This window comes from Urocampus carinirostris, chromosome 12 (genome assembly GCF_059441175.1).
Source record: "Urocampus carinirostris isolate Australia breed hairy pipefish chromosome 12, RoL_Ucar_1.0, whole genome shotgun sequence".
Classification (NCBI taxonomy): Eukaryota; Metazoa; Chordata; class Actinopteri; order Syngnathiformes; family Syngnathidae; genus Urocampus; species Urocampus carinirostris.
In genome coordinates, this window is record NC_142360.1 from 25,093,078 (window position 1) to 25,107,963 (window position 14,886).

The following is a 14,886-nucleotide window of genomic DNA, read 5'->3' on the forward strand; positions in this document are numbered from 1 at the left end:
ATTTTAAAGTGGGATTGGACGTGAGCCACAAGAACCCAACCAGCCTGTGCACACCCCACCACTTCTATAAAATAATAACGTAATAATATAATTTGATACATTTCTTAAGAAATAAGATCATAAACAAGGGGCACTGGGGACAAGAGTGTAAGGGAAATTATGGTCTAAGTGTGCCTTTTATATTATATTCTATATTTTATACGCTTATATATCTTCATACGTTTGTGTATCTTTATACCAGGGGTCAGGACCCTTTTTGACCCAAAGAGCCATAAAAGCAAAAAATGTTTTAAAAAGAAATTGAGAGAGCCACATCATCATTGTCGACTTTAGGAAAAACCAGCCCAACCATGCCCCACTTTGCATCAACAACAAGGCTGTGGAGGTTGTCAGCAGTATCAAGTTCCTAGGGGTGCACATTACAAACAAACTCACCTGGTCCGTGAACACTGCATCACTGGTTAAGAGGGCACAGCAGCGCCTGTACTTCCTGCGGAGGATGAGGAGAGCCCACCTGCCCCCACCCTCCCTCATCACATTCTACAGGGGCACCATAGAGAGTATCCTGACCAGCTGTATCTCTGTGTGGTGTGGAGGCTGCAGCGCTACCGACTGGGGTAGTGTGAGGAGGGTAACGAGGACAGCAGAGAAAATAATCGGGACTACACTTCCCTCCATTCAGGACATTGGCCAGAAGCGCTGCCTATCCCATGCTAAGAACATTACCGGGGACCCCTCTCACCCCCATCATGGACTGTTCACTCTGCTAGCCTCTGGGAAGAGGTTCTGCAGTGTGCAGTGCAGGACCACCAGGCTCCGCAATAGTCTAGTCCCCCTGGCCATTAGACTGTTAAATGGTCAATCTAACATATAGTTAACTTAAATCTAAACGGCTGCTAATCTGACTTTTTGCACTACTGGCAGTTTTTTATAGCTTGCCACTCATTGCACATTGCTCTCTGCACTATTGTAATTACAGCGTTATTGTTACAGTGTTAATGTTACTGTGTACCTGACTTGTTAACCTGACTGCCCATTTTGCACATCTGGTTAGCTACTCTTCTTGCACTATCGGCACTATGGTAAAATACTATACGTAGCCAAAATACAATACAACTTTATTTATATCTGTACATTCAAGGAAACTGTGGGGGTCAGATGCATCGACATTTCGTTCTGTATACACGTGTACTAGAATGACAATAAAGTAGATCTGAATCTGAATCTGAATCTGAATATATTTTCAGACAAAATTGAAAAAACTGCCAAACACAGTCTCTAGACAAAAGCTAATTCTTCAGCACATTTTATTTCAATGTGTGTCATTTGATGATTTAATCAAATGTATGAAATGATAATAATGCCAAATCCTGTGTCCCAAATCAATGTAAACATTTACAATTTGTCTTCCACCTTCAGTTAAGAGTGTTGAGGCAATTTTTTCCATGAAATTTGTCCTTAATAACGGTTTCAAAACAATGTGCATGCAAAGTTCTCTTGTAAAAATGTCACAAATGACTGCAAACGATAAGCATATCGTCATATTCACTTTTGGTGTAGACTGCACTGAGCGAGAGAGAGAGAGAGAGAGAGAGAGAGAGAGAAGGAAGTGCCTTGCGCTGTGTGCAGGGATCCGCCCACCTGTACTGCTCACCCAATCAAAGTGATTTGCCAGCGTTTTTATTTATCAGTTTAAATGGTTTCTTATCGAACTTCTGCATTAAGTTGCTTCGGCTTTATATGGACCAAAATCGGGATGAAATCACTTGACTTTGGAACGCTACAGAGAGATGTGCAATAGTAACATTTTATTTCGGAGCCATATGTACTCATGAAAAGAGCTATATATGGCTCCTGACCCATTGGTTCCCTACCCCTGTTTTATACGTTTGTATATTTCTGTATTGTACTCGAAACCAGTTAAGCTTTTAAGTTGTTTTCAGGAGCAAGCACCTTCAAGGTCAGGACAATAAGTTCCCAAGCCAAAAAGCTACAATTCAGACTCACTATTAGACTCCTTTCTGTTATCAAACAGGTGCATGGAACTCCCTTGCTAACCATCTACAACTTAAAGGCTATTTGTTCTGTGGAAGCGTGACTCCCTAATTATTGCTCATTTATTATACTCGCACGCTATCAAGCTAATAACATTATACACAGCATTTCCTGTCTGAACCAATCAGAAATCTTACTGTGTCCTCCAATCAGAATCCACAAGACCGTATAAAAAAGAGGCGCACAATTCAGTCTGCGGAGGTATTTCATTTAGATTCAAGAACGCAGCATTGCCTTTGTTTTTATGCGCTTGCTTTACTTTAATAAACGAGTTTGATTCAACTTAAAAGTTTCTTATTTCATCCTGACGGCGCAGTGGTTAGCACGTGTGCGGCACAGTTATAAGGTCTTGGGAACCTCCTGTGTGGGTTCCAATCCAACTACCGGACTTCCTGTGCGGAGTTTGTGTGTTCTCCCCGTGCTTGCGTGGGTTTCCTCCCACATTCCAAAGACATGCATTTCAGGTGGATTGGCCGGTCCAAATTGTCCCTAGGTGTGAATGAGCGAGCGAGTTGTCTGTCCCTGAGATTGGCGGGCAACCAGTTCAGGGTGTCCCCTGCCCACTGCCTGATGATTGCTGGGATGGGCACCAGAACCCCCGCGACCCTACTGAGGATAAGCGGTGCAGCTAATGAGATGAGATATATATATATATATATTTTTTACCATTTTCATTGGCCGGAACAGAGTTTTGCTGGCCGTGGTTTGTAGATTGCCCACCCCTGAACTAGCCCAATGTTTACACCAAAAAAGTTTATTATTTTGCAAGTAGAGTTTTATGGACAAAAGTATTCGAAATTGTCAAAGAAAAAAAACAAAAAAACACTGCTCCTTCCTTACTCAAACTGTCTTGCACACCCTCTGAGTCAGAGGATATCGACGCCTATAATCTATTTCAAATCTACAACATGACACTTCCTGCGGACATAAATAATTTCATGCTTCTTGGTACTATCTTTTAACAGCATTTCTAATGATGTTTCGCTCTGACTACGTTTCAGCTAATAAAACCTTGTTTTACAGGCCTAATAAATGAAAGGAGTACATCTGTTTTTTATGATTTCCATCCACACATCAGCTATTGCCAGATATGCCGGGACAAGCTGAGCAGGCCCAGCTGTTGTCACGAGCAAAGGACAAGACGAAGCCTGAATCTCTCGGGAAGTTTATCTTTCAGGAAACGTTGTTTGGTAACACATTTGCCCGAAGCTGTTTCATGTGACCACGTTTTAGAAGTTTGTATTCCTGACCTGGTGATGAGAACTGCCGTGTCGTGGTGAGCGATGCCGTTGTCGGGAATAGCGTTCCCGTAACTGCTCCGGTGCTGGATAGATTTCTGCCATTTGCAGAAACTGTCTAAAGACTTGCCCGCATGGTGATTAATCTCTAATGTTGGCTGAAAATATGGACGGGAGAGAAGATAGGGGGAGTGGTTAGTGCTAATTGAGTTCAGCTCAATTTTGATTTATACTTTTCTTCATCGTAAGCAGCGTTTAAACAACTCTTTCCTGGCAAAATTCAAGCACTTTTCAAACACTTCTACCTTCAAAGGAAGAAATCCAGCGCCTATCAAAAGAAAGCATTTTTTGTTGTTGAGTTTCACGACGAAAATAAAGTCGCCATCTTGTTGCTAGCACATACTTTGGTCTATTTTGAGCCGTTCCTATCAATGATCCGTGATCTTTTTGTGTCATTGGTCTGCTATAAACTGACATGAATTCTGCCATCCTGCTTTAACCATGCACGCGCAGCTTTACTACGTGCTTTTTAGATGTTGGGTAATAATTGAGTTCAATAACGAAGACAAAAAAGTACTGTGAGTATAAAAAGCGAAAAATTTTCTAAATTTGGTTTTATTTTGATGATATTGACTGCTGATCTTTTTTCTTTTACTTATTTTAATTTATATTTTGTGCTTATTCTTCAGAAGATCTTTGTCTACATCGGTGAAAATAGATCTGCGAATAGTTAATTGTTTTGCATTTAATCATGTATAGCATTGACAAGTTCATATTTTTAATCTATATTTTATTGTTCTGCATTTTCAAGGACTTTGTGTTGTTGCTCGACTTTAAATCTGTTCAGTGTGTAAAGAGTTAAAGTGTTTTTTATCTTTTGTAAATCTGTGAGTATTTTAATGTATAATTCATGTGTTTTTATTTCATATTGAAAATACTAATTACTAAATAATTTGGTGCATAAGGTTTTGCATTTTTTGATATTATATCAATATAAAAACAAAACAATTTGAGGAACCGTTTGGCAGCCAAAAGAGTTAGCTCTTTTCAGTGAGCCGAGCAAAAAGCGCCGGTTTTCTAAGAAGAGCTGTCCTCTTGGGTGCGACCAGTTGGGGAAGGTGACAACGTCATAATGACAAGCCATCGAAGCAGACATTTTCACGCACTTTTAAAAAAAAAATCTTCATTTGTGGCGTGGTCTATAGAGCCAGAATGCCAAAAAACAATGGAAACAATGTCAAGCATTTTCAAGCATTCAACCCAAAATTCAAGCATGTTCCTGACAAGGAAAACTCAACATTAAAATCCAAGCATTTCAACGATCCCAGCATATGTCAGCAAAAAATCGTAACAAAAGTCAAGTTTGAAATAATAAAAAAAACATGGTTATGACTCCTTTATGCTAGTGACAGACTGAAAACAGGCTTTCAAACTTCAATATATTATCCTTGCCCGGCCTTCCTGGCATTCTAGCTCTATTTCCACGAATCAGCATGGAGCAAAACCTTATGTATGAGGCTATTGTGTCAGACTACAAAACTAGTTTTTGGCTGAGACAGATTGTCGAGGATATGAAAATTGTCTCATCGATTAGGCGGCAGATTATTTAACTTATTTTATGTATTTTTTTTTTACATTGGTAGAAAATACTTCTTCAAATTATTTCATCAAACAAGAAAAATAATAACTAAAAATGAGAAAGTGTAGGAATTATTTGTGTATTGTATACGAATGGGAATACATTAGTTGCTGCCTAAGCTGCAAGAAATATATTCTTACCTTTTTTTTCTTGTTTTATGAAATTATTTTAAAAAGTATTTTCGACTTATATTAGAAAATAAACCTAAAATGAGCAAAACAAACTACCTTTAATTAGATGAGACACCATTTGTATACTTGTAAATTAATTTTTATGCCATTTCTCAGATTACATTTTTAAAAAAATCATCCTAGAAATAGGCAAAAAAAGCATGATATCATTCTGCTAATTTTAAGAAATATTTTCTACATCAATTAGAAGACATATGTGGAAAAAATACAATTATAAAAGGGACAGTGTGTACTATTTGTTCTAGTGGTAAAAAAATGTTCTTAATTAAAAAATTTATTTACTTACGAGCAAAAACACAAACTATTATATAAACGTATATTTTATAAACACTCGTAGATCGAGAAATGTATTTATTTTACATAAACATGAGTTTCACCTCAAGAGAGCTGACAGAGTTGCCCGCCATCTTGCTACTACCACTACCCAAAAAACAAAAACCTGGACAAAAGGCTCAGCAAAAAAATGAGAAGTCAAATTGTTTTGGTCACTTTGAGGCTCCGTAGTTTGTATTATTTTCATTGTGCTTGTTAGCACTTCTTTTGGCTGCACTACACGATACAGCATCATCTAGTGGTCAAATAATACACACTGTAAAACGAGCAAAAATTCTCCCAAGGGAGTAAGTTTTCATTTATTAATATTTATTATGGGGACCAGAACCACCCCCAAAAAGTGAAAATTTGTAAAAAAGGGTCACACCTTCATAAAAGCCCCCTAAAGGTTAAACTTTCAACGATATTACGTCATTACCAACTTAGAGTATATGACTGAGAAAATAACAACTGAGGTTTTTGAGTTTTTCCTTGCCCTCATTTAGGTTTTAGATCAGGGGATGGTGTCATAACAGCCTGTAGTTTGCAATAATCTGTGGTCTGTGCAGCCCTTTGATACTCCTTGTGATTAAAGGCGTCACAAATAAACATGACTTGAATTTTAAAGAGAGTAGACTAATTGAAGATTATTGAATTGATGGTTCGCAAGTGAAGGGAGCTAAAAAAACAAACCCCAACAAGTTTGTATCAGTGTCTTACTAAAACTATTAACCGCAGACACAAGTTTTGCTCCTGCTGTATTTTTAAATACACACTTGTATGCTTGTCTGTGTTGTTGTAAGGCAGTCGCAGTAGAGGGCACCCATGCCCAATAATCAGGTGGGCCCTGTGTATGTGTTAACTACAGAAATGGAACCAGCCGGTGGGTCAAACTCAATTGCAATTTTTGGTCGTGGGCCGAACAAGAAAAGCATTTATTGAATACTCTAGAACTTATCAGTTTCTTTTTTAAAAATAGACATGAATTCAAAATAAACAAGAATATTATTCCAGAATAAACAAATGTAATCATTAAATAACTTAACTTTGTTCCCCATAAAAATATATCCTGTCAAAACTATACAGATTCAAAATATGAATAAAAAAAACTGAAATATAGATAAAGTTTGTGCTTTTCAGTAAAATGTGTGCTTTTAACATAATATTATCCCAGAATAAACGAAAACATGAAATAACTTGGGTGGGTTAGCATCCATGTTATCAACGCTTCATCTAGCCGGGCATGTGTCACGGACCAGAAACAGACTCAGGACCCAATAACCCTCGTTTACTCAGTTTAATTAATAAAGAGGGAGAGTAGGGCTTGCTTCCATGATCCGATATTTGATGGACAAGAGTAGCAAGTGGCTGGAGATGCGGAAGTGGCACTTCCGTGTCGACCGAGCATGGTCGTAGACTTGCAGGAATACTAGTCGTTAGCTGGGACGGGAAAGCAAGGGCGGTATCGAGTTCGGAAACAAGGTCGGCAACAGGTGTCAGGCAGGTAGCGGGGCAAAACAGAACGGATGTTGGGAAGGCAGAACAGGGCAGAGTCAGGTCCGGAAACAGGTTGGGAACGGGTATCAGGTAGAGAAAAACAGGGCAGGAAAAGTGTCTGAAAGTGAGAATTTGCCGAGCTGGGAGCATCGGTTCGCAACGATCTGACAGGGTTCTCTTTAAAGCCGGGGGTTTAAAAAGAGTCTATTAGCCAATCAGCTCTCAGGGCTGTTGGCGCCAATTGGGCAGTCACAGGTGCCTTGAATCGGTAATCATGACAGCATGTATATAAAAGTATTTGCCAGACCGTACATAATTCTACACCGGGGCCGGATGTGGCCCACGGGCTGTGAGTTTGACACCTATGGGCTACAGAGACAGCGTCTTTTTACACGGTACACCCGAGGGTCGTGAAATTACAAAACGTATTCATTCATTTATTTATTCAATGTTTTGCAGTGTGGGGCCAATCGCAGACCCGACAACAGTCAATTATTCCCGTTGTCTTCACATCTGGCAGAAGAAACGGCTGCCAGACCTGGACTTTTCCATTTTATTACTTAAATGATCTCTCTGCATCCAATCACACGCTTGCATGCATGATAAGCGAGAGGGTCCGCTCTAGTTTAATGCGATTACATAGAGCAGAAGGGGAGGAGAATTCTGCTGACCACAGCTGGAAACATGCAACCGAGGAATGCATGCGGTGACAACCAAATTCAATTGTCTCGTCCCGCAGTCCCTCTTTTTTTTTGGCGCACTTCATGCTTGAATTGTCTTTTTTTTTCAGATGAGAATGGACTCTAGTCAGAGAACATTTTACCAAAATGCTTTCAAAATGCTCCCAACCACAGTCCAACAATTCGTGGAAGATGGATAACATCACAAATGACCCGAGCAATTGTTTTTTCTAGGCAGTGGCGGGAAATTGAGCAAATGTTTAGGTAGTAGAGTTGGTGAATTATGAGTCGTTATTCTTTCCCATTTCGGCCCAATTTGAGGAAACCCTAAAGCCACATGGTAATCACAGTTTAATACAGATATGTCACACATACAGCCCGACCCGACCCGCTGTAAATTTCCAAGTATGTCAAAAAAAGCAAATCTCTAGCTCATTTCTATCAAAAAATATGTTTTTTTTCATTAAATGCAAACCAAAGGCTCTCTCTAAGCTGCTAGAAGTCAGTGACGGTGTTTAAAAAAAGTCTGCCATCCAGTCTGGTTTCATGTTTAAGACTATTGTGCAATATGTTCTCAGCTTTAGCAAGCCCTGCCTAGTAGTTTGATCTGCTACAACTCTCATTCTGTAGGGATGCAACAACTAATCGATACAATTGATCAAAATTGATTATTAAAAGCGTTGCCAACTAATTAGATCATGGATTTGTTGTATCACATGATTTATGAGCCACTAAGTGCATTAAAACAATGCAGATAAGAGTGTTGTAGTACCACTTTAGTCCGGCAGAGGACTAAAAAAAAGTCAAGTCAGATTTATTTGTATAGCTCTTAATCACAAGAAGTCTCAAAGGGCTGTGGAGAAAATACACACACATTACCAACATAAAATATAGGTAATAACATAGTTTTTAGAAATCCCTCAAGCTCACAATATACCTAAACATTATCTAATAAGTTGAAACGTTACTTCCTTCAAAAAACTCAAGTAAAATAGTATTGTAGACCCGCCCAAGATATTAATTTTTATTAACTACATAAATGTATTATCATCAATGTTTCGTAAATAATTCATTAAAATTTTGAATTTCCTTTAGTATGTGGCTATTCTAAACTTGTCTTTTTTTTAACATCGCATTGAACATTGCATCATTACAAACTTTCAACTCTGTAGTGTTTGAATGTTTCATCATGAAATAATTTTAACAGTTTTCAAGGGAACCGAAAGTACAGAGAAAAAAAACTAAAAAATAAAATAAAAAAAGGAAAAAGAAATAATATAACATGTTTAATTCCAGGGTTGGGTAGGGTTACTTTAACTTGATTACTTTCAATTACCCTTGGATAACTCCAATACCAAATATGCTAATAAAAGACAAAAGAAACTAAATATGAATAAAATTACTAAATTTTGTGCAGGCTTGGGGAGTAACGGAATACATGGAACGGCAAAAATGATGTTGGCAAGCCGTTTGAATTTATTTTCATTTTGTTTCTGTTGCATTTTATGTTCGTTTTGACAGAGATCAAAGAGGTCAAAGCCAGGAGAGAAAGCTCACCACGTGTTGTGAGTCATCATTCTATTCATATTTAGTTTCTTTTGTCTTTTATTAGCATATTTGGTATTGGAGTAATCCAAAAGTAATTGAAGGTAATCAAGTTAAGGTAACCCTACCCAACCCTGTTTAATTCTACACAAAGGGCAGATTCTTAAGAATTTGGTATAACATTTTTATATTGGGAATGTTTATCATATGCAAAGATTTAGCCCCCCAAAATTGTTGAGACTATTTTAAAAAGTGGGTTTACATTTTTGATACATATTTTTGTGGGTAAAATTTTAATGTATTGCTCTTTTTGGTTTTGTATAAGTCCAAGTATAATATGATCTTTGGATAAGATGGTAAGAAAAGAGAATCTTTCATATTTGCAGGTGTATAGCAAATATTTGTATGTATTTTTGTTTATTGTAAAGCTAACCGACACACACACTTTGATTTTTCTCTTGCTTTTTACAATCGAATATTCTTCTATTACGCGCACAATTTTTCCATCCGTCCAGAACTTCAATATTTGAGTAAAGCGGAAACAAAAAAAATATTTTAGAAATCTTATTCATCGATTAATTGAACAAGATAATCGACCGATTCATTGACTATGAAAATATTTGTTAGTAACGGCCCTATATTTGTTTTTCTTTTTTATTTATTTCAAAGTAGTATGACAATTAAGACAAGGCCAATTTAGCTCCCACTTGAGTTTGTGATGTTTATGGGGAGTTGGTTCGGATGTAAAAACTGCATTTACTCAACTCTAAAAGTAAACACATTGCTAATGCATTCAATGCCAAACGAGAAAATCGTTTTTTTCCATTCTTTGTGAATAAATGCTTATTATATAAGCTGAATGATAAAGCCTAGTACTGAAAAACAAAGCTAAGTACAGTATTTGGTGTTAAAGTTTTTTGACTGACCCGGCAGACCCGAGAAAAGAAAGTCTGGATCCGGCCCAAGAACCAAACTGAGTTTGACATGCCTGATTTGAGTTAAAGAGTTGGTAAATTATGAATCATTATTCTTTCCATTTGTGGGACAATTTGAGGAAACCTTAAAGGCACATGGTAATGACAGTGTAATACATCTCACATAAAACCACTGGCTGGGGAACAGTAGACTCCATCTCGTCTCGCTAGCAAAGATGCAAGGAAAACTAATGCAATAAATATATTTTTTTTTTTAAAAGTCTGGTCAAGCGCAAGTTTATTTCGACAAGAGAAGTGAATGTACCTGGTCCTCCATGAGAAGAATGAGTCGGGTCACCACAATGTTGACTGCGTTCCCCAGGCTAGAATCCTGGAACAGTTTGGCAACCTGACCTCCAGGGAAACAAGAAAAGACCAGTCTTAAAAAGCTGATATAATAAATCAATAGTACTTAAATAGGGGCCCATGAAAGCCAGGTACTCCATGGGGTACATTTGATTTAAAATCATATTGTCTCTTTTCGCAGATTTAGTAGTTTTGTAAAAATGTTTGACTTTGTGGAATGTTTCCACTAGTAAATCAATTATGACAAAAAAATTGAAATACATTTTATTGACAACCTATTAAAAGAACCATTACAAACAAGTATAGTGAACCCTCATATGTCGCAGAGGTTAAGGTCCAAAAGAACCTGTAATACGCAAAATACTTTTTTTTAACAGTTATTATACAATCAAATACTTTTATCATACAAAGAAACCAAAGAACAAACCATTTTTACAGGCTCAAGCCTTTGTTGAACAAATTTAGGTATTGTGTATGGTACCTGTTATGTTTCTTTTTCTTTACCAATACTTACTCTCTTAAAGACTATTTAGCCAATCAGAATGCAGAACACAATGCATGATGAAAATCCATAAAGGAGTAAGACAGTGAAAGATGAACCACGCTACAGCGAGGGGTTGGTGTATTTATTGATATGTGCCGCTATTTCCACAGGATTATACACAAAATATTATAATTGGAAAAATTGGGTTATTTAATACAAAAAAAACTCAAAAATTGGTACATAAGTTTGGGCTGTTTAGTATACGTTAATTTTATTTTATTATTGGCTATTTAGTTTTGTCAAGGTTGCCATGGAGCCCAACTGGCCCCGCCCATGTGACGCCAGCTGCGGCTCGTTGACAGATTGGCTTTCCGTCTATTTAAGCTCAGAGCTCTCAACCTTCCTTTGTCAGTCCGTCAAAGAACTTCTGCCCCGCAAGACGTGGGTTTTGACTCGGTCCCGTTTGCTTTTGGTATTTCTTGTCCGCTATTGTTCCTGTTTATTTTTGTCCTGTTTAATATCGGTTTCCAGTTTCGTTCCCGTCTATTTTTGTCCTGTTTATTTTTCGCTACAGTTTTCGTTCCCGTCTAGTTTGTCCTGTTTAATTTCGATATCCTGTTTCATTATCAATCCTGTCTGTGCCGTCCTGTCCGGTATCGAACCCCATCCGTCCGATATCTACTCGGGCAATTGGTATCGAGCTCGTCGGCCTCTGGCTTCCTATCATTCTATGCCAGACTGCTGCCTAACGTGCATGACTCCCCATTTCCCGTAAAATATAAGGCTTGTGTGAGAAACATGACGCATTTGGGTCCAGATCCTGTTCTGGTCCTTGACAAGTTTATCGTTTAATCATTATTTGAGATATATTTATTATTTATGGTTTCAGGATGAATAATAATAATAATACATATTATCATTACTCTAATTATTCTTATCATTACTATTAATGAGCGTTATCAATGATTTCTATATAGATTTTGATAGTATACGGCTTCCTCTTATCAACTATTCTCCACATTTCTTGCTTCAAACATAACATTCTTGAATCAACAACGTAAACTATTTCACAAGCAGTGGATCTCAAAAAATTACGATGTAGAATGAAAAAAAAAAAGTTCTAAAGGTTACTAAAGAAAAGAAAGACTACTGTACGTAGTCACATTACAACATTAAGAGTTAAAAATCATGGAGAAAACCATGTCATTGCAGACCTCAAGTGTAATTCTGACCATCTCTGCCACTCAGCTTGAATAGAACCTGCGTTTTAATAGCAGCTACTATACAACCATTCATTAGACACATTCCAAATCTGTGTGTATTGATACACCCGAGGAAGTAGGCGGTGAATGATTCCCACTGCTATAAAATACAGTTTACAGCAGTGAGGTGCAGTGAGCTTCATGTCCGGTGAGGCACAGTCAGATATACAAATAAATTAACCTACGTCGTAATCATTGTTTGACTGGCAGACCATAAGAGCAAGATATAAACCGTGGCATTGAAATAAAACATCTATTCTCTCCCCTTAACTTGTAAATAAAGTCTACGCACTGCTCCTTTTTGAATAAAAACATCAATAGATAGGTAATCCTCCACTATGAAAAAAAAGGCAATTCAACAAGAAAGAAATGACTGGATGGCTTGACTTGCTGTTAGCTTGCAAATACCATCACTAATTCTATCGTCTGGGGGCGTAGGTGTGCTCCAAATCAGACTCCGTGGTCTCTCTATCGCCCTCTGCCATGAGGCAAAAGAATTGCGTGCCTTACTCTGCACCTGCATATGCTCAGAGTAGTAATGTATACGTTACATACAAATTGTTTTAATAATATTATGTCATGATTGCCGATTGAGCCCACCTGCGACGGCTTAACTGGCGCCAACAGCCCGGCCAGCTGATTGGCTGATACTCTCTTTTTAAACCCCCGGCTTCCAAGAGGAAGTTTCTTTTGTCTTTTATGAGCATATTTGGTATTGGAGTAATCCAAAAGTAATTGAAAGTAATCCAGTTAAAGTAACCCTACCCAACCCTGTTTATACAGTGCTTGTAGTTCAAAAAATACATTTTGGATGGATAAACTTACTTTTTTAAAACAATGTCCCTTTAAGTCTTTTAAACTTCACATCAGTACCCGGGTCAATCTGCGCTGGTGGTCTTTAGATTGAAACTACTATCATGGCCATCCCTGTCATTGTGAATGAACCTCTCTTACATGTTTCTCCTGGCATGGTTTTTCTGTGCCTCGACATTTTCGGTTATGTGTGCTTGTGTCTCGGCAAGTGTGTGTGAGTACTTCAGCATCAATGAGGATTCTATTTCTCAGGATGTTTTTAATTTTCTGAGGGATTTTGATTTGTTTTTTTCTCATCTTATCTCATCAGCCGTACCGCTTATCCTCATTAGGGTCGCGGGGGGGCTGGAGCCCATCCCAGCCATCTCCGGGCAGTGGGCAGGGGACACCCTGAACTGGTTGCCAGCCAATTGCAGGGCACACAGGGACAGACAACTCACTCGCTCATTCACACCTAGAGACAATTTGGACCGGCCAATTCACCTGAAATGCATGTTTTTTGGAATGTGGGAGGAAACCGGAGTGCCCGGAGGAAACCCACTCAAACATACAAACTCCGCACAGGAAGTCTGGAGTTTTTAAAAATTTCTAAAACATATTTGAATAGAATTTGATCCTGTGAGAGATTCTAAAAACCAGAAGGATCCAAATAGTCTCTATCATCGCATTGAACGTTTTTGTTGTGTGTAGTGAAACTTACAATATTCATGAGGGCCAAAATGTACTGCTCAATGTCTTTTCGGCCATGGTATCCCACCATCATCTTGTCAGCGACCACCAGCGTCTCCACGTAGCGTTCCCAGCTTACCGAGCGCTTCAGCGGCAGTTGGCTTCGACCCACGTGAAGCGAAGGCGTCTTCAAAGTCCTTTGCCACCATGAGGAGCTCTTTATAGACTTCTCATCTGAGGAGCAAGATTCACATTGTAATTCTTGGAGGGACGTGGATAGCACATATCCAAGGAAACGCGCCCGAAGGTTGCGTCCTGTTGCCGGCTGTCATGTACTGACTAAATCACATGTGTCAGATCAGGCCCGCTAAGGGATTGAATCCGGCCCGCGAGACAACACTAGCTAGCAAGCACAAGAGAAAAACAAGCTGCAGGTTGAAATATGTCAACTTGATGTTGCCAAAGCCAGGTGCCTCTCACAAAGACACTGTATATATATATATATATATATATATATATATATATATATATATATATATATATGCACTCAGTCCCTCTACACACAGTTATATCTCTCTCTCTCTCTCTCTCCTCTCTCTCTCTCTCTCTCTCTCTCTCTCTCTCTCTCTCTCTCTCTCTCTCTCTCTCTCTCTCTCTCTCCTCTCTCTCTCTCTCTCTCTCTCTCTCTCTCTCTCTCTCTCTCTCTCTCCTCTCTCTCTCTCTCTCTCTCTCTCTCTCTCTCTCTCTCTCTCTCTCTCTCTCTCTCTCTCTCTTTTAACTTTTTTGGCTCTGACTTCCTTTCTCTCTTCCTACCCTTTGCGCTTTCTTTTCTCTTTTCTCTCCTTCTGTCTTTCTATTTCTCTTTGGATTTCTTTCTTCCTCTCCCTTTCTTTTTCCCCTCTCTCACAACTTTTTATCTCTTTTTTTTCTCTCGCTCACTTCCCTCTCTCTCTTTTTCTTTTGTCCTGGCCTCTCTCTTTTTCCCTCCCTCTTTCTCTTATTTTTTTTATCTCCCTTTTTCTTTCTCTTTATTCTACTCGTCCGGACCCCCGACAGAATGTTTGTTCTATCGTGTGACCCCCGAGTTAAAATGAGTTTGACACCCCTGGACTAAATCCTATCTCGAGTTGGCATGACGCTTCTCTTTCTGAGAAAATCAACTAAAGTAGAAATAGCTTTCAAGTTTGACGTATCGCCAAACCAGCAGGCGCTATATACACC

General features: G+C 38.6%; 1 protein-coding gene across 1 annotated transcript in view; it reads right to left on the reverse strand.

The window, feature by feature from the left end:
- The window catches only part of adamts10 (ADAM metallopeptidase with thrombospondin type 1 motif, 10), a 112,631-nt gene that overhangs the window by 56,244 nt on the left and 41,501 nt on the right, over window positions 1-14,886 (reverse strand). The window contains exons 6-8 of the mRNA XM_088349315.1: window positions 13,697-13,899; window positions 10,397-10,480; window positions 3,306-3,451 (exon numbers count right to left, since the gene is read on the reverse strand). Coding sequence (XP_088205441.1) covers window positions 3,306-3,451; window positions 10,397-10,480; window positions 13,697-13,899 — 433 coding nt within the window. The remainder of the gene's footprint in view (window positions 1-3,305; window positions 3,452-10,396; window positions 10,481-13,696; window positions 13,900-14,886) is intronic.